The 24,821-nt window shown below is 51.8% G+C and overlaps 2 protein-coding genes and 2 non-coding genes across 5 annotated transcripts in view; all 4 read left to right on the top strand.

The window, feature by feature from the left end:
* The first annotated feature begins 3,981 nt into the window (after positions 1-3,981).
* On the top strand, positions 3,982-10,910 carry Arl5c (ADP ribosylation factor like GTPase 5C). 2 transcript variants are annotated; one of them, XM_052196416.1, is made up of 6 exons: positions 3,982-4,169; positions 4,842-4,902; positions 6,140-6,287; positions 7,358-7,441; positions 8,326-8,477; positions 10,110-10,199. In XM_052196416.1, the coding sequence occupies exons 1-6, from the start codon at positions 4,124-4,126 to the stop codon at positions 10,153-10,155; spliced, it is 537 nt and encodes a 178-aa protein (XP_052052376.1). In that variant the 5' UTR covers positions 3,982-4,123; the 3' UTR covers positions 10,156-10,199. The 2 variants fall into 2 exon arrangements, with proteins under 2 accessions (XP_052052376.1, XP_052052375.1); XM_052196415.1 differs by having other exon boundaries at positions 3,996-4,169; positions 10,188-10,910.
* A 561-nt stretch (positions 10,911-11,471) lies between these two features.
* Positions 11,472-11,543, top strand: Trnac-gca (transfer RNA cysteine (anticodon GCA)). Its single transcript has one exon. It is a non-coding gene; the product is annotated as a tRNA-Cys (tRNA).
* A 628-nt stretch (positions 11,544-12,171) lies between these two features.
* Trnac-gca (transfer RNA cysteine (anticodon GCA)) lies at positions 12,172-12,243 on the top strand. The gene has a single exon. It is a non-coding gene; the product is annotated as a tRNA-Cys (tRNA).
* A 1,673-nt stretch (positions 12,244-13,916) lies between these two features.
* Positions 13,917-24,821, top strand: part of Plxdc1 (plexin domain containing 1) — a 67,901-nt gene continuing 56,996 nt past the window's right edge. Inside the window, exons 1-2 of the mRNA XM_052197072.1 lie at positions 13,917-14,119; positions 21,196-21,374. Coding sequence (XP_052053032.1) covers positions 14,041-14,119; positions 21,196-21,374 — 258 coding nt within the window. The 5' untranslated portion in view covers positions 13,917-14,040. The remainder of the gene's footprint in view (positions 14,120-21,195; positions 21,375-24,821) is intronic.

A 24,821-nucleotide genomic window follows, 5' to 3' on the forward strand; every position in this document is an offset into this window, starting at 1 on the left:
TTCACCAGGGAGCTCAGAGAGGGAGGTGAGGCTCACTTGAAACCTGGGAACATGGTTCAGTCAACCTAGGCAGAGACATGGGAGGAAGTTCCTAGTGCAGAGGAGAGGGGGGACATGCATGGCACGCCTGACTAACAAAGCATGGTGACAGCTGGTGGCCAGAGGGGACCTGGCAGGAGCAGGTCATAGCAGGCCTTCTGTTACATTAAGGAGTCTGAGTTTTGTTCTGGAACTGATATTCAGAAATGGAAAGACTGTAAATGGTAGTGGCAAAATACAGCCTTCCCCGCTGCTGGTGCTGAGCCGATACTCCTGGGAGGGAAACTTAGCTCAGGCCATAGTGGACGGCAGGCAGCTACTGATGCCTAGAGGAGCTGGCGGCATTTGAAGCTCTCAGAGGGGAGGTAGTTGGAGGTGGCCAGTAAGAAAATTGGGGCCGGGCGGTGGTGGCGCACGCCTGGAATCCCAGCACTCTGGGAGGCAGAGGCAGGTGGATTTCTGAGTTCGAGGCCAGCCTGGTCTACAGAGTGAGTTCCAGGACAGCCAGGGCTACACAGAGAAACCCTGTCTTGAAAAAAACCAAATCCAAAAAACCAAAAAAAAAAAAAAAAAAAGAAAAAGAAAGAAAAAGAAAATTGGGAGTCACCTGGGGCAACCTCACCAGTCCCCACAAACATCATTATGTGCTGTCTAGGATCCCCAAGGTCAACTAATTCTTCTGCTCCAGGGAACACTGACTTTGGAAAGGGGTCAGGAGGGGGAGGAGAAGGAAGCAGGTGCCCGAGTCATGTTGTCTCTTTCTGGGCACCTTCTGCCTACGACTGCATTTGCTCAGAACCTATAGGTAGGCATGTCTAGCTGGCACAGATAGAGATGGGGAGAAAGTCTTGGTTTTAAGGAACCACACCCTCTACCCACTCAGGCTGCTGGGTCAGCAAGCTCGTGGGTGTGAACACACGAGGATTTTTACAGCCATGACATTAGCCTGCTTGGTTACCGCCACCACTGCCAGGACAAAGAGGCTGAGGCAGGAGGATCCCTCTGAACGGGTTACCTTTCCCTCACTGCTTCTCTGACTAGCTGCTTCCATCTCTGGTGGATGCTGCCTCTGTGACAGAAGTGGGACAGGCTACAGATGCCAGGCCTGCCCTAAGGTCCACTATCCTGTAACAGACTGGGTTAAACTGAGGCCACTTTGGCCCAGGATGGGCTCGTGGTTCCAGTCCAATATCGTAAATCTTGTTTTAGCTTCCATAGTGGTGTCTAGGCTGCCTTCTAAATCAAATCTTCTCAGAGAAGTGTGTGTGTGTGTGTACACGCGCGCGGTGCACGCAAACGGGTGGGCGGGCAGGCAGGGGCTGTTTATGGAGACTCTTGAAGGCCACATGAGGAAGCTGCTTTGAACTCAGTGGGCAACAGAGAGCCATCCAAAACTTATGGACTGGGGAGTTACCGACCCTGAACTGTCTTTAGGAAAGGTTAGGACCTTAGGAGGAGGGAGACTCTGAGAGCGGTAGAGGTAGAGAGGTAAAGTCCCCTGCTAAGGGGTTGCTGCCTTAGTAGAGGGCAGACAGCCATAGAAGGCCTTCGGAGGATGCTCCAGTGTGGGGATATAATGGCTACAGCCCCTTTCTTCAAGGAGTCTGCCTTGATTTGTAGTACAGGAAAAGTGTACCAAAGATCTCTAGTTGTCTCGGGGCCAAGGAGAAGATGTGGAGTCTGGTACTCTGAGGTTCTCAGCGAAAGGTCGACGTGCCTTTCTCCACTTCTCTTTTGATTTTTTTCTGGGTTTCCCCTAGGTTGTGAAATCCACAAACAACACGTTTTGTTTTCTCCCTCTTCTTGCTGGAGCTGCTGTTTTCCCACGAAACCCACTGTTGGGTCTGCCTGCTGCTGCTGGAGCCTGTGAGGCCAGCCGCTCAGAGGGTTGAGGCAGGAGAATTGCTGGTGTTCAGGAGTTTAAAGCCAGCTAGGGTGACAGATCACATATCCAGATCCTCTGAAAAAAACAAACAAATCGACAAATTAAAAGACTTCTCGACCGGGCAGTGGTGGTACATGCCTTTAATCCCAGCACTTGGGAGGCAGAGGCAGGTGAATTTCTGAGTTCAAGGCCAGCCTGGTCTACAGAGTGCGTTCCAGGATGGCCAGAGCTACACAGAGAAACCCTGTCTTGAAAAAACCAAACAAACAAACAAGCAAACAAAGACTGCTTCTCCTCTGCTTAGAGAGACTGATTGGCTTATACTGTAAGAGACAATCTCACTATGTAGCCCAGGCTGGGTGTTTATTGTTTTATTTCCTTTGGGAGGGGGAAGGGGCCTGGAAGTCACATTGTCGACCAGGTTTGCCTTGAACTCAGAGATCTACCTGCTTCTGTCTCCCAAGTACTGGAATTAAAAACGTTGACCATCACCACCACTACCACCACCACCACCACCACCACCACGCAGTTTCCCAGGCTGGTTTTTAGTTCAGTATGGTCCCACTCCAACCTCCCCAGGACTGGAATTACAGATATGGGCCGTGAGCCCTGGCCGCTCTATTTGGCCTTCCTGCCTGGGAGCCTCTGCAGAGTCACTGCTGGAGGGGCCTCAGGCTTCCATCCGCCAGGGTTCTTGGACTGTCAGTGAACTGCAGAAGCAACCTTGATCTTCCAGAAAATGACTAGGGGTGTGTCCACAAGAAGATCAGAGACCCACACTCTTTCCCAGGGGAGCCCACTTTGAGTGGACCCAGAAAACTCCCTACTAATGAAACCACTGGAGACCTGCTAGAGGCAGGAATGTGACCTACAAGTCTGCCTGAGGTTGTAAGTTTATTTTATTTTTGGTTTTTTTGTGTAGCCCTGCCTGTCCTGGAACTTGATCTGTAGATCAGGCTGGCCTCAATCTCAGAGATCCACTTGCCTCTGCCTCCCAAGTGCTGGGATTAAAGGCGTGTGCCCCCACTCCCGGCGATCATAGTGATTTTAAAATTTTATTTTTATTATTTTTAATTATATATAGGTGAGTGTATTTGCATGTGGGTATGTGCACAAGAGTGCAGAAGCAACAACTTCCCAGGACACGGAGTTAACAGAGTCGTTATCTGTCCGATGTGGATGCTGGGAGCAGAGCTGGGTCCTGGGAAGAGTGGCCAGTGCTCTTAACTAACTGCCGAGCCTTGTCTTCAGCCATCTTTATGGTATTAGGCAAGTCTAGTCTGTGGCCTGCAGGCTGCACGCAACTGCATGCAGCTAAGGATAGCTATAAATGCCATCTAACACAAAATGGGAAAAATTACAATATTATGTAATTAGCAACTAGAGAGAGGGCTCAACAGTTAAATGCACTTGCTAGTCTTTAAGAGGACCTGAGTCGGGTTTCCAGTATTCAAGCTGGGATGTGAGGACCTCATCAACGGTACATATGTACCTAAATATGTGGCACACACACACACTAAATCTTAAAATGCCGGGCTTGGTGGCCTATGCCTTTAATCCCAGCATTCAGGAGGCAGAGGCAAGTGGATCTTTGATGTTGGAGTCCAGTCTGGTCTACAGAGAATTCTAGGACTCTCAGGGCTACACATAGAAACCCTGTCTCGAAAAACAAACAAAAATAATAATTAAAAAAATTTGTTTAAAAAATCAGGAGATTGGATTGTCAAAACATTTTGAGGTTGTTTTGTTGTTTTGTAACTGAGTTGCAGGGTTCTTCAGTCTGAACTTTGTAGACGAGAACGCTGTGTCGCAATGTGAGAAAGTTAGATGGCCCTTGAAGGGTTTTGCCTCAGCGGTGGCTTTGAGGAGGAAGAGCAGACATTCCCTTTGCGCTTTGCTGACTCTATTCGCAGCACTAAAGCAGCTAGTCCCAACTTCAGTTTTTCTCAGGGTAAAGAGGACTCTGGGATTTTCCTTGCACTTTCAGGGCCCTGGTCAAATACCTGGTGATGTCACTTAATCACTCTGTACAAGCGAGGGGCCAGCGTCCGGTGGGATTCCCAGATCTCCGAGGGTGACGCTTGGGGTTCCCCACATCTGATAGGTGCAGCGGGTCCGGCCCTCCTCCAGGCGGGGCTTTGAAAATTTGGGGCCAGACGGAGGCTGCTGAGCCCCGCAAACCCTTAGCTCCCGAGTGCCATGGGGCAGCTGATAGCCAAACTGATGCGAATCTTTGGGAGCCAGGGTAAGAGCAGCACCGGGCCGACCTTGATTCCGCTGTCTGGTGGGGCTCTTGGGATTCTGGAGTCGTCGGGGAAGACTGACTGGGAACCTTGCGCTGCTAGAGTTCGTTTTGGGCACTCCCATAGGCTCCCCCGCCTCCTGTCTGCTCTCCCCCCAGCCCCGCGACCCTGCGCTTCTGTGTTCTCAGTGCACAGGGGTGGGAGAGCCTTCTGCCCCCGACCCCACCTCCCAGCTGAACTGTGTGCAACCCGCAGAGGCCCCAAAGTCAGTTTCCTGAGATTGTGATCTAGAGCCCAGCGTGCATCGGATCCCTCAGAAAATCGCTGTCTAGAAATGCGGACGGAGGTGGGGGAGGGGTCAGGAGGAGTGCAGGGGTCCGGTCCGATGGCAAGTGAAACGGTACAGTCCCCGGTAGAGGTCCCCAGGCCATCGGGAACGCGTTTCCCTGAGCATCCTGGGAAAGGGGGGTCGTGGAAGCACACAGAAAGCTGAGACACCGAGCTTTAGCTCCTGGTGGTTGGGTTCGGGGATCGACGAGAACCGGGAGAGAAGGCATCCATCAAGGCAGGAGCGGAGGGTGAGGAATGGGCCAGGACGAGATGCCTACTAGGGACACCAAGCCCGTGGTCGTCCGGGTTGGCTCTGACCTTCCCCTTTCCCTGGATGCCTCCAGAGCACAAAGTCATCATCGTGGGGCTGGACAATGCAGGAAAGACCACCATTCTCTACCAGTTGTAAGTAACCACTGGGTGGATGGGGAGGGCTGGACTTCACACCAGACTGATAGTCATTTGCACCAATCACCGGAGCCCTTCCCTGGTTAGTGGGTAGCTGTAGGCAAGAAGACCGATGGGAGGACGCTGATGTGACCTTCCTGATTTAGTGGCTGCCGGCCTGGATTTGAATCCTGCCAGCTATGGGCGACCTCAGGTCCCAGGGCCTCCCGCCATCTACGCTGCCAAACCCGTTTCAGTGCCCGCAGGTGTGGAGTGCCAGGCGGCGTCTCGCCTCGCTGCTCTCGGCGCCCCCTGGCGGCAGGATGCTTTCTCCTCACCCTTGCCCCTTACACGTCTGTCTCCTTCTTCAAACCCCAGCCAGGGCGGACCCGCAGCTCGGCTGCACTATCCTATCCTACAAGCTGTGCCAACAGCCACCCTCGCTTTCCCAGCCGTTTGCTGGGATGTGGAGAGTCTATTGAGAGCCTGTGCTCCCCGAGAAAGGAGTATATGTAAAATTAATTAATTAATTAAATTCTATTAGAAAAGAAAGATCTGGAGGTGTTGGTCAGTGGGAGAGTGCTTGCTGAGAATTCTTGAGACTCTAGATTCCTGACATTGTTACATTAGGGAAAAAATTTAAAACAGTACAAAGATTTCGCTTTCAATCTTCTGTCCTTATAACTTCTTGGTAAGCATTCATAAAACATGTTCAAACATTGTGGTTGAGCTGGGCATTGGAGGCGCACGCCTTTAATCCCAGCACTTGGGAGGCAGAGGCAGGCAGATGTCTGAGTTTGAGGCCAGCCTGGTCTACAGAGTGAGTTCCAGGTCAGCCAGGGCTACACAGAGAAACCCTGTCTTGAAAAAACAAAACAAAAAGACAAAAAAAAAAAAAAAAAAAAAAAAAGGTCCTTGCCTATAATCACAACACTCCAAAGGTTAATACAGGAGGCTCTCATATCTGAGGTCATTGAGGTCATATCCTCTCTCTCTCTCTCTCTCTCTCTCTCTCTCTCACACACACACACACACACACACACACACCAAACACACATGTGTCTGATGGCCTCACTGGGGTCTGTCTGTTTCTTCACCGCTCCCAATGTTATCACACCTTTCTTTCCTCATATCAACCACGGGACATGGGACTTGGCCAGTGCTTGGTCACCCAGAGCTGAGTTGTTCTGGAACAGAGGGTCTGAGCTGGGAGCGAGCTAGGCACGGCCCTTAGGACCTTCTCCTGCCTCCCTAGCCTGACCAATGAGGTCGTTCACACCTGCTCCACCATTGGGAGCAATGTGGAAGAAATTGTTCTTCAGAAGACCCACTTCCTCATGTGGGACCTCGGAGGTCAGGAAGCACTGCGTGCCACCTGGGACACTTACTACACTAACACTGAGGTAAGAAGGGAACCAGGTCTGGGAGCTCAAAGAGGTGGTTGAGCATTAGCCTGTTAGTCACCCACCGTAGCCTCTGAGCCTTCTGCCACGGGGGACATGACTGATTGGGGGCCATTTCAGCTGAAGAGAAATTATAATGAATGCTGTGTCAACACAGTGTAACATCTGGGAAGACTTTTCAAAAAAGATTTATTTATTTATTATCTAATGTATGTGAGTACACTGTAGGTGTCGTCAATAAATCTGAAGGGAAATTATAATAACTGCTGTGTCAACACAGTGTAACATCTGGGAAGACTTTTCAAAAAAGATTTATTTATTTATGTATTATCTAATGTATGTGAGTACACTGTAGGTGTCTTCAATAAATACTGAGGGGAAATTATGATAAATGCTGTGTCAACACAGTGTAACATCTGGAAAGACTTTTCAAAAAAGATTTTATTTATTTATTATCTAATGTATGTGAGTACACTGTAGGTATCTTCAATAAATGCTGTGTCAACACAGTGTAACATCTGGAAAGACTTTTCAAAAAAGATTTTATTTATTATGTAATGTATGTGAGTCTTCAGACACAACAGAAGAGGGCATCAGATCCCATTTCAGATGGTTATGAGCCACCATGTGGTTGCTGGGAATTGAACTCAGGACCTCTGGAAGAGTAGCTATTGCTCTTAACCACTGAGCCATCTCTCCAACCTAAGACTTTTGAATCCTAAAGACAAAAGATAAGAGAAATAAAAATTTAAATATATAAATATGAAAAAAAGAAAGGAGGTTTCCAAATCCTAAGATGTGTGTGGTGTTTCATGCCTATAATCCCAACACTTGAGGGACTGAGACAGGAGGCTCATAAACTCCAGGCCAGCCTGGGTTACATACTAGGATTTTTTGTCTCCAAAGAATAAGATAAAAATGGGCCCAGCCTGTGAGGCTGGCAGGTGGCACAGGTCCTTTCCCGTGGGGCTGGCACTGGGGCAGGGCAGAGGCCAGGAATCAGAACCATCGTGGGGAGCATGTTCACCAAAAAGAAAGCTTGCGGCTCATGTCTCAATCCTGCTGGACAGTTTGTCATCCTTGTGATAGACAGCACAGACCGGAAGCGGCTGTCGACCACTCGGGAGGAGCTGTATAAGATGCTGGCCCACGAGGTAAGCCCCTCCCCCCACCGAACTCGGGACGCCATCCGGTGAGACCAGCTGTGCACTCTCAGACTGGTCACACACCCTCTCTGAGGTTCATTTCTGAGGTGCTAATTTGAGAGCTCTATCCTTGTGACATGGGGAGAGCCAGTTTACTACAGATAAAAGGGTTCTGTCAGCGCCCTCAGAAACACTGCTCACAGAGTTTCAGGTTCAAGGGCTAATCTTCCCTCTCACCCATTGTGAGCCTCTGGGAAAGTTGTTTCATTTCTAATAAGTTGCTCCACTTCTAATAAGGAGGATTGTTAGATCCTACCTCACGACGGGAATGGTGGCTCTTGCCTACAAACTGGGTAACCGAAGCAGATTGTCATGAGGTTGAGGCCAGCCTGGGCTCCATATTGAGTTCCAGGCTAGCCTGGGCTACGGAGTAAGATTTTTGTTGTGGAAAAAAACAAATGAGCAATGACAATAGCAAAAGAAGATCTGAGGCCGCCTGGCCTTGGTGGCGCACGCCTGTAGTTCCAGCTCTCGGAGGCTGAGGCAGGTGGATTTCTGAGGCAGGCGGATTTCTGAGTTCGAGGCCAGCCTGGTCTACAGAGCAAGTTCCAGGACAGTTACACAGAGAAACCCTGTTTCAAGGGGAAAAATAACAAACAAACCCCCAAACAAAACCCACCAATGTCTGTCTGAGGTTCTTGTCACCATCCCTTGAGGAATGCGCTCCATGAGCTGTGGCATTAGATGGGGCCCGCTAATGTCAGGGTGGGCCCACCTCTGTTCCACCCACCCATGGGCCTTTCTTGCTAGGACAGTGGGGCGGGGAGTGTGTGTGGGAGGGATGCTGGGCCGGCTGTCCCTCCCGCTGACCTGGGCGGCTCTTCTGCCCACAGGCACTGCAAGACGCTTCAATACTGATCTTTGCCAACAAGCAGGATGTGAAAGACTCCATGACCACATCAGAGATCTCCCAATTTCTCACGCTCAGTGCCATCAAGGACCACCCGTGGCATATCCAGGGCTGCTGTGCTCTCACGGGAGAAGGGTCAGTCCCCCACCCCACCTGCCCTGGCCCACCCAGTGGGCGGAAGGTTACAGGAACCCATCTCTGGTCTCTTTCCAGTCAGAATCTGGCCCACAGTTGGCTCCAGGCCCAGTAGGATGGACACAGGCCCACAGCTAAGGTGCTGTGAGCCTGCAGACCGCCTGTGCTCCGAGGGCTTGCTCTAATAAGGGTAAAAGGGTCAGACTCCCCAGAAACAACAGTGATTTTAGGGACTGAGAAACTCTTTGGAGAAAGTGAAAAGGATAACGTGGAAGAGAGTCAAGGGTTAGTCTGATTTTGTCTCCAGGGCAGGGGATAGCTAGGACCCAAAGGAGGAAGAGGAGGAAGAGGAGGAAGGAAAGGAAAAAGAGGAGCAGCAGCAGCAGCTGCTGCAGAAAGACCTCACAGGGACAGGGCAAACATTCCTGACGCTGACTTTCTTACTTGCAAGGGGAGGAGGTTGTATTTCCCTCTCCCCTGCTTCTGCAGAGAGTGACCAACAAGCCTTCTTCACTCGACTTTTTGAATACCTACTTGGTGCCAGGTACCATTCTGGACACTGGGCAAATGGTGGCAGGTAAATTCAGCAGAAAATGCGCCTTGGAGCTGGAGGTGTGGCCTCGTATGAAGCCCTGAATGTTCGCATACCTGTAATCCTGGCACTTGGGAGGCAGGGGCAAGAGGATTATTAGTTCAAGGTTATCCTCCACTATATGGTGAGTTCAGGCTAGACTGGGCTACATATGAAGGCCCCTGCCGCTAAAACTAAAACCAAAACAAAGAAACAAAGTGATAAGTGGGAAGATGGAGAAAGGAAAAGATTAGGAATAGATTGGGAAACACACAGCTTTGCATCTCTCTCTCTCTCTCTCTCTCTCTCTCTCTCTCTCTCTCTGTGTGTGTGTGTGTGTGTGTGTGTGTGCTGAGGATAAGGGATCCTAGTGCTTGCATCCACAGCTTCAGGGAGTGAAGGGCTAGACTTCTCCAAAATGGCCTTGCAAAAAGCCTGGAGAATTCCTTTCATCTCCCCTGTCTGGATACTTTGATGAGAAGAAACTTTAAATAATGATATCCAGGGGACCACGGGTTTCTGGCCACATATTTGTCACCTGAAACCATTTGGGACTCTCATGTTCCAATCTACAGTTTAGTTCACAGTGCTCCTTGGGTCCCCTGTGCTGTACCCTGGGCCAGGAGAGGCTGGGTGATGACAGACCAGGCCACATCTCCATCTTTGTTCTGGAGGTGTGTTTCTCACGTGAGGAGCCTCTTCCCAAGCCTTTGAGGTCACCCTGCACTGCCCTCCAGTGACAAAGCCTGACAACAAAAGGCTTGTCTAGAGACAGTGCTCAATGGTACACCGCTCAGTGGTCCAGTGGTCCAGGAAGGAGCGTCTCAACAGCGCCTTCCAGAGGAGCCTCCAGGGCTCGAGGAGGCCTCCCCGACTCCCCATTTGTTGGGTTATTCACCAGGCCTTTCTGCTAATCAGTGAGCCTCGTTTGCTGACTGCTTCCCCATAGGAACCTCGGCCTTCAGCACAGTGGGTGCCGATGTGTTCTGGGACTCAGCTCAGTTCCTCCCTACCGTTAAGTGATTGAATGTAACCTTGGCTCCTCTCTCCGTCTGTCTCAGGAGGAGGCTTGGGCCATTCCAGCCATCATCTTATAGGAAATGCTGATGGTCCTTTGTCCCACGTCTACCTCCCTGCAGGCTGCCGGCTGGGCTCCAGTGGATGCAATCTCAGGCCACCACCAACTGAGGTCCCAGCCTGAGGCCAACCAGACACCGAATGGTTTACGCCAGTGAGAAACACCAGTCATTTGTTGGTGGAAAGAGGGTGGCTACGGACAGAGAGATTCCTACAGTCCTTTCAACTGTCAAGTAGAGCTGGATCAAAGACTTCAAGTTGGTGCAGAAAGGACTACAGATGAAACTGTCCGCCCACTCCATCGCTGCCGGTGTGAAGAGACGCCAGGAACTTGCTGGGGATGTTGGGGGCAGGGAGCATCAGGTCTCTCCCAGCCCTCACCTTCTGTCTGCCCGGCAAGAGATCTTTGACATTGTGTCATATCCCCTGGACGAAGGAGATTCCGATAAAGGAGGCAATAGGACCTGGCCAAAAGCTGGGAGGATGGGGGAGGGGTGGAGTTGATGACTGGGAGGATAGAACCTTCCAGACTGACGCAGTCGTTCACACTGCAGGGTTCCGAGTCTCTCCACCCCCACCCGCTCTCGCTTTCCTGCTCCCTCTTAGATGCTGACTCCAGGACCACAGCTTTTGGGGCCTAAGTCACCACGTGGAATCTCCCTCCCTCTCAGCATCCTTCAGGTGTGAGTCCTACGCCTCTGAAATGTCAAAGATTTCTATGATTTGTTTTAAACATCGCATTAAGATTTAAAAAGTAAAGGTATCTAATAAGTGCTTCTGAAAAACGCCTCGCCTCTTATTTCCGTCTGTTCCTCAGACTGGCTTTTGTTCTTCGCGGAAAGGTTCTGGGGGGTAATACACCTTGGAAATGGGGTGAGGGAGCGGGGACTTCCGCAACGATCCATTTGGCTAGGGAACTTGGCCAAGGTGAAGGGCAATGCCACCAGCTAACCAGGATAAGTGGCCTGAGAAGGGGACCCCAGGGAGATGGAAAAGCCCCTGAGTCCCTTAAAGGCGGTGCTAAAGGTGGATTGGAGACCCATGATGACCTTCTGTATTCAGGAATCGGGACATATAGTCTTTCTCCTTTTCAAGCAGGCAGGGGACCTCTGGGGGGGTCCTGGACAGAGATACAAGGACCCAGACCTTTAATTTTGTGTTTTTCTTAGATGTGGTTATAAAGGGAGACCTTGTGAACGCTAGATATTTTAGTCATACTTTGGGTTTTCATTAGGTTTTCCTTGATACAATAAAAAATTTGAAGTACAAGAAATACTATCATGCAGCCACAGTCACAGAAATCTATTACAAAGAAATACATTCTGGTGAAGGCCTTCTACCGCATCGGGGGTATAGCTCAGTGGTAGAGCATTTGACTGCAGATCAAGAGGTCCCCGGTTCAAATCCGGGTGCCCCCTCACGGCTACCTGCCGTGTGCGTTTTTGTTATCTGCACACCTTGCTTGTCGAGACCTTAGACAGGGATACCATACCAGTCCACTCTATTTTGCTGGCGCTCGCTGTCCGACTGTGGCTGCGGTTGTTACTTCTATGTCCCTGGCCGAAATGTGACGCGAGCCTAGAGTCCAAGCCCACAGTATGATTCCCCTAGGCAGCGGCTCGTGACCTGCAGGGCGCGCTGTGCCCGTTGGCGCATTCAGGTGCGGGCGATTTCCACGCCTGTCCCTTAGGGAGAGCCGAGTGTCTAGGGTTGGGGTCGGGTTGGAGGCAGAAGGTCGGGAGAAGTCGCGTGGGCGTGTAGGAAGGAGGGAGGGAGAACGTGGAGACGCCGCGGCGGAGCTGCAGAGTGGGACCCCGCTCAGGAGCGCTGGACAGCGAGGCGTCGCCTCTATCTTCTGGTGGACGTATTCTTGTGCCTTCAGAAGCAAGCTCAGATTATCAGGAAACGGCTTTTGTTCTGAAGCCAGTCAGATCCTTGTGTTGCTCGATAACTTCGTACTAGATTCTCCCCTCACTTTCAGAGACGCTTCAGTGCGCCTGCGCTAGAATAGCACTAAGTAGTAACTGACGCAAAGCTGCCGGCAGAGGGGGTATAGCTCAGTGGTAGAGCATTTGACTGCAGATCAAGAGGTCCCCGGTTCAAATCCGGGTGCCCCCTGGCTAGCTTTTAATCTCCACTTTTTTCCTTTGACTTTCTTATCTCCCGTTTATTTTTATGGTAATATTTCCTTCACCAGCTCCGAAACAGTCGGGGAGCGGGGACGCTGGTCAGGAACTTTTTCTAGGGCAATGGCTCTCCGAATGTGACTAGCCCCAATCCTGGCCTCATCTCTAACCCAGTGACCTATCCCAGGGTGGGGCTGGAAATGCGCGTTCTGAGAAGTGCTTCCCGGGCGTGCTCAAGTTCCACTTGTCCACGCTGTTTGCTTCTAACATTTCCAAGTTGCTGCTTTTGTCTGAACCTTAACACAAGACTTCCTAAAATGGAGCACGGGCACCGAGACTGACCTCGCACGACGGCACCAGCACTGAGGCTGGAGGTCCATCTTGGGGCGCCTGCGTGGGCAGTGTCCTAACTCAGAGAGGAGCTGAGCCGCAGCCCCGTGGCTCATCACGGTCCACTGGGTGGCGGTAGGAGGCCGCAGCCCGAAGGGACGGTTTCCTCGCTCCCCCAGGGACCGTCCTGGGAGAATTCGGGCTAGGCATTAGAAATTCACGGGCAGGCTGTGTTTGGTGGGCTCACGCCTGTCGCCCCTTCAGTAGGCTGGAACAGAAAGAGTGATCGCGAGTTCGAGGCCAACCTGGTCGACATCGTTAGCTCTTGTCTGGAAAAAAATAACAAAAACCCCTCCAGTTGCGGGGCTTGCCTTGGCTCCTAGTATTACATAATATTCCACTGAGGTCTTGGGGAGGCTACCGGAATTTAGTCTTCATTTCCTTCCTCCATCCTCTTCTGACCTCAGAGCCAGGCCGCCCACCTACTCAGACCACACCCTACTTTTGTCCCCAGCTGCACCCCTCTTCCCGGGATCCGCACTCTTCAGGTCCCCAGCGCGGAGGAAGCCAGGGGCCCCTCAGCCCGCTCCACTCTCTAGGCCCCAGTTCTTCTTCTGAAGTAGGTCACGGGCACCTTCGTGCCTTGACCTGATTCCAATGCCGTCTATTAAATCTCCTAAATTGCGGGTATTTTTATTCCATCCTGGAAGGGGAACAAAAAGTGCCCTATTCTCAGAGTCCGGTAGAGAGTGGTGGGCATGGGCGCCACTTCTGGCTCTGGGTGGAGCTTGGATTGATCAGGCTTTCCTGGGGAGGGGGCACCCGAGCTGTTCCCGACTGGGAATGTGCCAGACTCCAGCACCTACTTGTCTGCTGGACGTGTGTGTGTGTGTGTGTGTGTGTGTGTGTGTGTGTGTCTGAGGAGAGTCGGTGCTGGAGATGGGGTGTGAAGCAGTCAAGTGGGGAAGATGCAATTCGTGCTCTTGGGGCAGAAGCTGGGGGTGGGGGGCTCGGCTGCGGGAGATTCCTGGTGCGTGTCTGTGTGTGCGCTCATGTAGACCACCAGGAAGCCACAGGAGTGCAAGGACCAGCTCAGAAAGTCTCCTGCTCCGGGGATGGGTGGTGGGAGCCAGTGGCCCAAGTAGCGGTACTTTCTGGGGTTCTTCACCTCCGTCGGCCTTTTCCTTAGGTTTCTGGGGCGGCGGGGTTCTCTCGGTAGCCAGAGCTGTCCCGGCGCGGTCCCGGGTCCTGTGGGGTGCGGCGCGGAGCTCCGGGAGGCGGGGACCCCGGCGTCGCGCCCCGCCCTCTGGGTCCTCCCGCCCGCGCTCCCCAAGGCCGCAGCACCGTGCTTCGCTCGCCGCGCCCGCTCCGCTCGCGCTCCCCGCTCGCCCAGCCCGGGACCGCTCCCTCTGCAGCCGCCGCCGCCGCCGCACGGACCCGGAGCTCGTCCGCGCCCACCATGCGGGCTCAGCTCTGGTTGCTGCAGCTGCTGCTACTCCGCGGGGCCGCGCGCGCGCTCAATCCCGCAACACCCGCAGGTAGGACGCGCGGCCAGGGCAGGTGCAGACCCGCCAGCGGGACCCGGGTGCTGTCCGCAGGACGCCGGGGAATAGGGGACAGGGACCCTGCTTTCCCTGTGCGAGCACAGAGGATGCGCACCTCCTACTGCTGTCGGAAGGACGTGGAGGGACCCCAGCCCGGGGCCCCCCAGAATAGTCACAGGGACCCGCGATCATTCCAGAGAGGCGTTTGCTTTTCTTTTCCGTGCCCTTCCCTGCTGCCTCCCTCAGCTGCTCTAGGTGGGGTCCCAGTTGGGCTTGTGACTGCGTGGGAGCCGCCGGAGGATGGGAGACACCCTGGCACCAGCGTAGCCGTCTAACTTGCTTCCCCTACTTAGTGCGTACTGGTGGAGAGGCAGGGACCCCGGGAAAGAACGGCGTGTTGCTCCCCGACCTCCCAGGGTCAAGGGTCCCCGTCTCCCTCCTGCTCGATTCTGCTCGCTCTCAGTTGTACTGGCTGTGCATGGAAGGTGCAAGGGGGGGGGGGTGAGAGCGGACAAAGAGCTTCCGTTCTGCACACTCTTTCCTCTAGACCAGTTTCTCAAGCCATCTCTTCCTCTTGGAGATCTTTTCAGAGATCTACTTTGAATCCTTCATGTTATCCCCCCAAAAGCCGATTTTAAATATATGGTTTAGGTTCTGCACCCAGGCTTTCTCGGGGGGGGGGGGCGGGGTGGGAATAAGGGTAATTTCTCAAGCTCCTTAAAAGAGAATTGAGTGTCCCATACTTGGGGTCAGGGAAGGGATAGTCCATGGGGCGCTGCTGTGGGCTGTTGTGTCAGCATCGAGCCTAACTGTGTTCTTGACTTTGATGGTCACGGTATGTAGTCCAAATGAATCTGGGTTGGTATGAGATGCACGGGTGGAGGAGGATGCTGGTGACCGCGGTGGGCAGAGGACAGAGAAGTCACGTGTCTAGAGACTAGTGTGGCGCCAACAGTGCTCAGAGAGGCCCCCGCAGAAGGTAGCTGGGCACTTGGCTTTTAGTTCTCCTGTCTCACTTGCTGTGTGACCTTGGGCAAGTTACTCGCTGTCTCTGGGCTCGGTTTTTGATTTATAAAAAGAGGTTATTGACAAAATCATCCTTTGGCTCTTGAAAGTGGAATTATGAAAGACTTTCCCCCCTTAAGATATTCTTTCCTTCTCAATCATGTACAGGCAACTGATACTTTATTTTAAAATTGTAACCAGTAAGGGACTGAGTGAGTTAATTCCTGAGTTCTTTTCCTTAGCCTGATGAGTTTCCTGAACTCAGATATGGCTGGGTTGATGAGGGGTTTGGGCGGTGCAGAGGGTTGAGGAAAGGAATTGGCTACGTCAGGGGGCAGGGACATGTGTCACTTCTGCAAGAACAGACTACTCGGCCTTCTCTGCTTTTAAAGATTCTTCTAGAAGACGAGGAACATCTGAGGCAAGTGAGATTGAGGTTAGCCCTTAGGAAGCTGTAAAAAACCGTGAGGGCAGCTGTTGACTCATTCCCAGGTTGGGCTGCATTTGGTGGTGAGGTTTTGCAGAGGCCATCTGAGGGTGTGTGGGAGTGGGGAAGGCTGGGAGGGGTCCTTCATGGAGACTGGCTGCTGGCTCTGTATGATAGAGCCCCTGAGGCCAGTGAGAGCAACAAGGAGGTGTGTGTGTGGGGGAGGCCTAGCCCTCCCTGAGGCAATGGTGTCCCTGTCAGGGCTAGAGGTCCCTCCATCCCTACAACCTTGTTCCCACGTTCTTACAACGGGACCAGGAGGCATCGATGGCCCAAACAAGGAGTCTATTGAGGAGAGTGCAGAAGCAGCCGGAAGTCAAGCAGAGAGGAAGATGGTGTCCAGGCCCAGGAAATAGTCACTGAGGGTCTGGTCCCAGGGGAACCAGCGGCATCTAGGACACACCCAGAAGGGAGGCCATTTTGAAACTCACAAGGAATCCCCACAGCTTCTAATTTTCTGAGCGAAGCTTGCCTATCTCTAGAGTCAGGACTGAATAGGTAGGTGTCTTACAACCCAACCAGCCTGAATCTGCTTCCAGTTTCCTCCCTGCCCACCAGGGGCCTCCCAATAAACTAATATACTGTGATTAAAATTCAGATCCCTCACAATGGCTTCTGGGATTGCTGCTGCTTCCTGTCAGCTGCAGTCTCCCCTCCTCAGAGAGATCTACCTGCCAGGAGGGCCTGACAGCAATTATACTGTCCCCATTCACTGTGCTGTGTCTATAGGAAGAAGTCTAGAGTGTTTGGGCTCGGGATCATGCCCACCCGTCACTGAGAACTCCTCCACACCCCCATACCCACCCACCCATGCCTTGTGTGGAAAGCTGCTTAATAAATGTGTGTGGAAAAAAGCTGGGCATGGTGGGCCACACTGAGAGCAAGGCCACTTGGAGGGAAAAAGGATCTGAAGTTCATGGTCAGCCTGGACTACGTGAGACCCTGTTTAAACAAACCTGTTCAACAGTGAGGACACAGGTGCTTCTGACTGAACCCTTCAGGGTACCTTCAGAAAGCAGAGCCCCATCCCTGACCCCTCTCCACCCCTCCTGCTACCTGGTGTCCTTCTCTCTTGTCCACAATTTTAATCTCCAAGGCGAGGGGCGGGGTCTCAGCAGGAGGGCCTATAATACACAGAGGATGGGATTTGCTAAGTCAGGGACAACCTTGTGTGACCTTGTATGAAGCAAAGAACAGGACTTAGAGACATAGTGTCTTATAGCCCAGGCTGGTTTTGAACTCACCGTGTAACTTGAGGATGACCTTGGTCTTCTGATGACCTCCACCCAACAACACTGAGCAATGGGATGTCATGTGTATAGAGCACTGGAGAATTGAACTCAGAGCTTCTGGCATGCCCTGTGAGCACTCTACCAACTGAGCCCCGCAACCCCCCCCCCCCCATGCCCTTGTGCTGCCTGCGAGGTTGGTTTTGTTGGCTGCTTTGTGTAGATGGTTTGCTGAAGATTCAACCCAGCAAGCGGTAGACCTGCTCTCAGCTCACCTTGCCTATCAGAGATGGAGGCTTCCGGAGAGTCTGTAAATTCTGGCATTCTGGTCCAAGGTTGGGCCTCCAGCCTGGTGGCAAACCTGTGTTCCTTCAGTCCTTCAGTGTGATAGGACAGTGAGGGTCTCCAGCAGGGCTGTGCCCAAGGGAGGGTCTCGTCCTAGAGGCTTGGTGCTGAGTTTCTCCCGCCTCCTGCCAGCCTCCCACCCCCTCTACTCACTGGTGCCTCCGGAACACCGGTCCTTGCAGTACCCAGAATTCTAGACGCAGAGGTGACCACGGGCTTGATGATCCAGGAGGCCTGCTTGGGTGGTGTCCCTGGCATCTGGGTGAAGGGGAAAAAAGTGTCAGGGAGACTCTGGGAAGCAATGACATCTTGTCAGGACGAGTAAGAACTTGTGGGGGAAAGGGTTATTTGGGAGCAGAGTGATCTTGGCTGAGAAGACTTTGTGAATCTATGGGGACTGAAGGCAGGGCTGGGTCCTAGAGGGCCAGGAGGGATGAGAGAAAGAGAAAGCAGGAGCCTGGCCATAAGAGCGCTTGGATGAGCCGCGGTGGTACGGTGACAGGGATGCAGGAGGATGGATCACGTGGGCCTTCTATGTGGCTTGCTCTATCTAGAGTGTGTGGGCAACTGGCTCTAGGGCATACGGGGTGGAAGGTGAAACGAATACCCAGGGAGGACATCCGTGGCCAGAGCAATATGGTGGCAGGATGGCTAGAAGGGCCAGCTTGAGTTGGCTCAGGCCCCAGGTGATGTAACCCAACTCTTCCTCAGCCCTAGCACAACTGAGGCAGGGCTGTACCCAGTCAGGGAATGGGAGCATGATCTTTGCACTCTGCTATAGATAATCCTGGATGACCCAAAACTCGCTCTGTAGGCAAGGCTAGCCTTGAACTCACAGAGATCCGCTTGCCTCTGCCTCCTGAGTGCTGAGTTTAAGGGAGTGCTACTGTGCTTGGCCTTACTGCATGGTAAGGTACTGACTGTGCTCCATGGTCCTGAGCAGACTGGAGCTAGCCGGCCCTAGTTGCAGTCCTGCTACGGAGTGAGTGGGTGACCCAGAAGCGGGTTGTTAGCCTTGTTTTCCCTACTTATAAAATGGATCTAAAGGTAGCGCCCATCTTCTGGGCTGGATTGGCATGGGGATGAAGGTCTAGTGCCCGCTAAGTGGCTTTGTCTCTGAGCCACTGCTGCCACACTGTGCCCTTAGAGCCCTGAGTGACGGAGATCAGTCTCTGTTCTGGAGGCCAAGGATGGGATGGGAACTGAGAGGCAGAATCAGCGTCAAGGATGTCCAGGGGTTTCCAGGCATGCCGTCTATGTAAGCCTGTTAGGCTGTGGCTTCCTTTAGGTTCCAAAGGCTGTGTGCCCAGATATCTATGTGGTCCTGCGCCTTTGTGACCAACCAGCTGCACGGGCACCTGGCACGGACTAAGAGGTGACATCATGCCCATCAACCAGAAGGGCAGAGAGACACTTCTGGGGATTCCTGGCTCTTGGCCTCTTTTGCTCTTACTCCATCATCTCACATAGAACCCATACCCCTGCTCCCGGATGCTTGGGATACCTGGATGGCGTTTACTCAGTACTGGGATCAGCCCTGTTATTGGTGTGATTGTTACACTGCAGCTTAAAGAGGAAAACTGTCAGGTCCTAGCTTAGGGGTAGTGGGCTGGACCGGGGAGCCCAGATATTTTTCTCTGCTATCTGTTGGGCCTCCTACCTCCCCATCTAACATCCCTCTCCAAGGTCAGTCCAGACTTGGTACTTCCTGCCTGTCCACCCATCGGCCCCTCCACTTGGCCTGCGTGTGCGGCTTTCCAGTCCAAGCTCCTGCCCTGCCCTTGGGGATACTTGCAGGAAGACTTGGGGAGAAGGCCACCAACTCAGTACAAACAGACCTGCCACAGCAGCCGTGATCTTGCTGATGAGCCCGGGCAGCTGCCACCCAGCGCTGGGCTTTCAGCCATTCGGTAGATAGCTTGGGGAAGAGGTCAGAACTGCCCCTCTGCCCATGTTCTCCGGGAGCATCTGGTTATGATTAGGGGCAGAGACGTGAGAGGGGGCCCGGCAAGAGTCCAGCAGGCACAGCAGCCAAGAATGACTTAATTGGATAAAATGTCTAATGGCAAATCAGCGCCCTGCAGCAGCAGCGGCAGCAGCCTGGCCGGGGCCTCAGGCCTGGTCCAGCCAAGCCCTGTTTCAATCTCTGTCCTTGCTGCTACCAGAGAGCTATCCCCTAGTGTGGTGTCCTCAATGAAGCAGTGATTGAGCACTTACTGTTTGCCAGGCACTCTGAGGAGCGTGGAGAGAGGCCTGAGGAGCACAGGTCTCCCTGGGAGAGGGCACAAAGTACCCTCGGGGAGGGGTTCTTGGACAGAGGGAGCCACTAGAAGAGCTTTGGTGAGCAAGGCAGATGGAGTCAGAGGTGGAGAGGAGAAGGGTATGTGACCTAGGACCCAAAATTGATGAAGGCCACAGGCAGGGTGCTCTGTGTCATATTATCCAGGGCAGGAGTGACTATTAGAATGTCACTCCTTTGGGAACAGGAGTTTGGACACAGCTTTGGGGACCTACCCCTCTGAAATGGAGGAGGAAGCTTTTCAGGATCGTTTAGAATTAGTTTATTGGCCCCAAGAGAGCTGGATGCATGGAAGAACTGCCTCTGAGGGGCCACTTGCCAGTCCTGTGCTCGTGACAGACATTACTAATCGATTGTGGCAATCTCTGCTGCAAAACACAGATGAGGCTTTGGGACTCCTGTCTAGAGTGCTTCTGGCTGCCACTAATTAATGGGAGATGGCATTTGAGATGAAAACCTCTCTGCCATCCCAGCTGGTTTCTGGGTCCCTTGTTACACAAGGAAAGTGATTTGCCTAAGGTCAAGCTTGAAATAGTGATGGAACTAAACCTCTGCCCCTCAGTGGGACAAGGGGGCCAGGTGTGGCAACCTTTAACCCTAGCATCGTAGGGGCCGATACAGGTAGATCTCTTCAATTTAAGGCCAGCTTCATTTAGATAGCAAGTTCCAAGTGAGCCAGGGCTAAGTACAGAAATCCCATTTCAAAATAAACAAACCAAATCAAGTTTGCAAGGGGGGAACAATTTGTTTCCAAGAAGTTTCTGTTAAAGTCAGGGGGGACTTCCAGCTGTCAAAGCCAGCGGGGGTCGGCAGGAGAGTGGGGTGTGGCTGGGTCTGCTAGGTAGAGAGAAAAGATACTGCTAAGTAGCTTCCAGAACAATGACCTAGGCCAACAGGCCAACAGGTTTAAAATGGGCCGAAGACTTAAACATTTTTCCAAAGAAAGTGCACAGACAGTCAATGGCATATGAAACAATGTGCATCCTCATTAATCATTAAAAAATGCAAACCAAAACTGCAAGCAGGTATCGCTTCCTGTCCACTGATTAGAGTGGCTACTACCATGACCCTGGAAAAGAACATAGCTTGATGGGTCTATTAAGGATTAGGAAATCTCAGGCACTGCTAAGAATAACAATTGTCCTTGGGAGTGGATAAAAGTACTACCTGGGATTCCAGAGGACCTGGTCTGATTCTCAGCAAATTGTGCTATAGCAGGGAATACCAATCAGTCTTCAGAAAGAACATGTCTGAACCTTGAAGACAATGTGCTGAGTGAAATAAACCAACCACAACAAGAGATGTAGTGTATGAATCCACTTATATGAGAGGTATGGAGTATTCAAAAGGCAAAGAGATAGGAAGAAGGACGTTGTTGGGCCTGCAGGTCAGGGACAAAGCTGGCTCGTGAGAAGCTCTGAGTTGCAACGCCAGCACCTTTAACCCCCGAGCCTGATTCCGGTTTGCCAGACATACTTGTCCACTGTGGCCGGTAGAGTGGCTTTGGTATTGCATGTGCATGGTTCTGGGCATGGTAGGAGACACAAGGCTCTCGGTCTGGGTTGTGAAGCTGCTGTCCTGGTCATCGAGCATCCCCAGAACCAATGATGGTGTAGTGTTGAGGCTTCTGTGGGATAGGTCTGAACCCCTTCTCACACCCTTCCTCAGGACCACCACCACTCAAGTGTTCTGTCCCTTCTCCCAGGTCACGATGAAGGTCAAGGCTCTGCAGGGAATACCAAGAGGACCAGGCGAGGCTGGAGTCGGAGACCCCGAGAGAGCCCCGGGCAGGTGCTGAGGCCAGGCAGGACCCAGCTAAGCCACGACCTGGGCGGGGACTCCCTGGCCATCGACACACTTCCGGACAACAGGACTAAGGTGGTGGTGAGTGCAGCACACACACACACACACAGGGAAAGGGGAGCTGGAGCCTGCCTGGGTGTCAGATACGGGGACTGGGATGGATAGGATCGCAGAGCAGAGGGGGCCAGCCAGCTCCAGGATCAAAGCACCTCAGAGATTCGTAGGCTGCTGGCCTCTGCCAGGAGAGATGAAGTAATCCACTACAGGAGTCACAGTGTAGGCTCTGAACTCCGCCAGGACTTGGAGAAGAGAAAGCCACCTCTTTAGACTGTGGGGCCCTAAAGGTTACAGACAGGGCCGCTGTAAGAGGCATCCTGAGGTGGTTGGAGTAGAGGAGAAAGCAGCCCAGGCATCTCTGAGGTGGAAGCTCCTGGATCTGGAGATGAGAAGCTCTCGGTGGGAGGGGTAGCTCTGAAAGCTAACGGTCCTCTGAAGCCACAAATGAGTGAGTTGGAGGCGCTGGGCACCTGTGGCTGAGGAATTTTGCATGTTATGTCTGAGGAATTTTGCATGTTATGTCTGGGTGCCCCGTTAGCCACTTCCGCCGGCGGCGGCTTATGTCTGGGATGAGTGTGAGTGAGTGCTGAGTGTGTGGTGGGAAGGGAAGGGTGCAGGCCCAGGATGCACAAAAGCTACTACGGAACGGAACGGAACGGAACGGAACGGAACGAGAAGCAGCAACGAGAGGGTGAACTTCCGCTGCATCGATTTCTCTTTGTCCATGGAACTTTCAGAAACGTCCAGTCACCGGGGAGTGTAATAGAGGCGGTGGGATGTGGCTGCCTGTGCTCGTGGTCCTAGCTGAGCAGAGGAAGGTCAGAGCCCTGGAGCCCAGGGTCAGCGAGGGCAGTATCGGCCCGTGTTCTGGTTCTAGAATCGCGTAGTCCTAAAGTTTCAGAAGCATAGAAGAATAAACCCAGAAGTCCCAGGCTGCCCTTCCACCCCTCCTCCATCTTTCCCAGAGCAGGATGCCTCTGGTTTGTTTGTTTGTTTGTTTGTTTGTTTGTTTGTTTTTTGTCTCTAGCTCTGTTAGTGAGTGAGCTTTGTTGGTTTAGTTGGTTTTGAGACACGGTAATCACCATATAGCTTTGGCTGGCCTTGAACTTGCTATGTAGTCCAGGCTGTTCTTAAACTCAGAGCTCCATCTGGTTGGTCTGCCTTCTAAGTGCTGGGCCTAAAGGTGTGGGCCACCAGACCCAGCACTGAGGGGGCTTTGGACATTATCTGCTTCTTGTCTGTCATGATAGAGAACTGGGCTCTGATGTTCTCCACAGAACTTTTTTCTCCATCATTCTTTCTCAGCTCATGTGCCTTTCCTTATAGCATCATCAGGTGATCCAAGCAGGACAATATTTCTTTCTTTCTTTCTTTCTTTCTTTCTTTCTTTCTTTCTTTCTTTCTTTCTTTCTTTCTTTCCTTTCTTTCTTTCTTTCTTTCTTTCTTTCTTTCTTTCTTTCTTTCTTTCCTTTCTTTCTTTCCTTCTTTCTTTCTTTCTTTCCTTTCTTTTCTTTCTTTCTTTCTTTCTTTCTTTCTTTCTTTCTTTCTTTCCTTTCTTTCTTTCTTTCTTTCTTTCTTTCTTTCTTTCTTTCTTTCTTTCTTTCTTTCTTTCTTTCTTTCTTTCTTTCTTTCTTTCCTTTCTTTCTTTCTTTCCTTCTTTCTTTCTTTCTTTCTTTCCTTTCTTTTCTTTTCTTTCTTTCTTTCTTTCTTTCTTTCTTTCTTTCTTTCTTTCTTTCTTTCTTTCTTTCTTTCTTTCCTTTCTTTCTTTCTTCAGTATTTTTGGATTTGGTTTTTTCGAGACAGGGTTTCTCTGTGTAGCTCTGGCTGTCCTGTAACTCACTCCATAGACCAGGCTGGCCTCAAACTCAGAAATCCACCTGCCTCTGCCTCCCAGAGTGCTGGGATTACAGGCATGCGCCACGACTGCCCGGCAAATTGTTTCTTATATTACTATTATTTTCTAATATATTTACGTCTGTGTTGGCATGAGGGAGCATGTGCTGTAGCGTGTGTGTGGAGGTCAGAGGACAACTCTCAGAAGTCAGTTTCTCCTTCCACCATATGGGTCCCAGGGATCAAACTTGGATCATCAGGCCTTTTGGGAAATACCCTTAACTGTCTCTCCATCCGATTCTTTTTCTTCCTTTCCCTTTCCTTCTTTTATTCTTTTGTTTTGTTTTTGTTTTAGGAGACAGGGTTTCTCTGTGTAGCCCAGGCTGTCCTGGAACTCTGTAGACCAGGCTGGCCTCGAACTCAGAAATCCACCTGCCTCTGCCTTGCAAGTGCTGGGTTTAAAGGCGTGTGCCACCACGGCCCGGCTCCACCTGTTTCTTGTTTGCTTTTTTCTGGGATCCTTGCTGTCTCCCTAGCCCTGCCCACTCAGTTCTCTGTGCTGATCCCAGGAATGCCATCTTAGATGCCTTCCTTCAGCTTCAAGTGTAATTTTCAGTGTGGTCAAACTTGTCATCAAGAGAGCTGGGGTTGTAGCCCAGTTGTTAGGACACTTACTTAGCATTTAGTAAGCTTGGGTTTGATCCCCAGAACTGTACAAACTGGGTGTGGTGGTGCAGACTTGTAATCCCAGCACTCTAGGACAAGTAGGAAGATCAGAAGTTCAAGGGCATCCTTGACCACAGAGTAAGTCCAAGGCCAGCCTGGGCTACATAAGACCTTGTCTTCAATGTTCAACAACAAATAGAAACAAAAATGTGCCTCAACTTGGAGGACCATTCACCCCCCACCCCCTACCCCCCTCCACCCTCCCACCTCCCTCTACCCCTGCTCCACAGTTGCCAGCTTGCATGTTCTCCTCCTCTGTCTCTGGAGTGTTCGAGCCCTGGCCCCTCTACCCTGTGTCGTCCCTTCCCGCTGGACTCTGTGGCAGCTAAGTTTCCCGTCAGAGGTCACCTCTCAGGAAAGACTCCCCTGAGGATCTGCATGTCTGAAAATTGGTTTATTCTGCTCTCCCTTTTGACCAGTGGCCTCACTGAATGTAGACCTAAAAATGAAAAATAAAATTCCAATAAATAAATTTTCTTTCAAAGCTTGAAGGCACCTCACCATTTTCTTCTAATGTCACGGTGGAGGGCTCTGCTGTAAGCACAGAGCATGGTGTCTCACATCTATAATCCCAGCACTTGGGAGACTGAGCAGGAACAACTACCTAAGGAGCCCCACATCTCAGCACATACTTACACCCCTGCTTCCCACCCCGAAAGAAATTTGGTCCAACATATGATATAGTGGCTCATACCTGTATTTCTAGTACTTAGAAGGCTGAGGCAGGAGGATTGCTCAGCCTGCATAGCAAGTTTTGTCTCCAAAAAGAAAAATGAAGTTTAATGTCACTCTTATTCTGACTTTGTCGTGTGTGTGTGTGTGTGTGTTCCTTTTAAAGAGTGCTCATGGTCACCTCAGCATTCTGAAATCATAGTTGGCCATCTAGGCTAGCCTGGAATTTATTATGTAGGC

The sequence above is a fragment of the Apodemus sylvaticus genome, chromosome 10 (assembly GCF_947179515.1).
Source record: "Apodemus sylvaticus chromosome 10, mApoSyl1.1, whole genome shotgun sequence".
NCBI classification, from domain to species: domain Eukaryota; kingdom Metazoa; phylum Chordata; class Mammalia; order Rodentia; family Muridae; genus Apodemus; species Apodemus sylvaticus.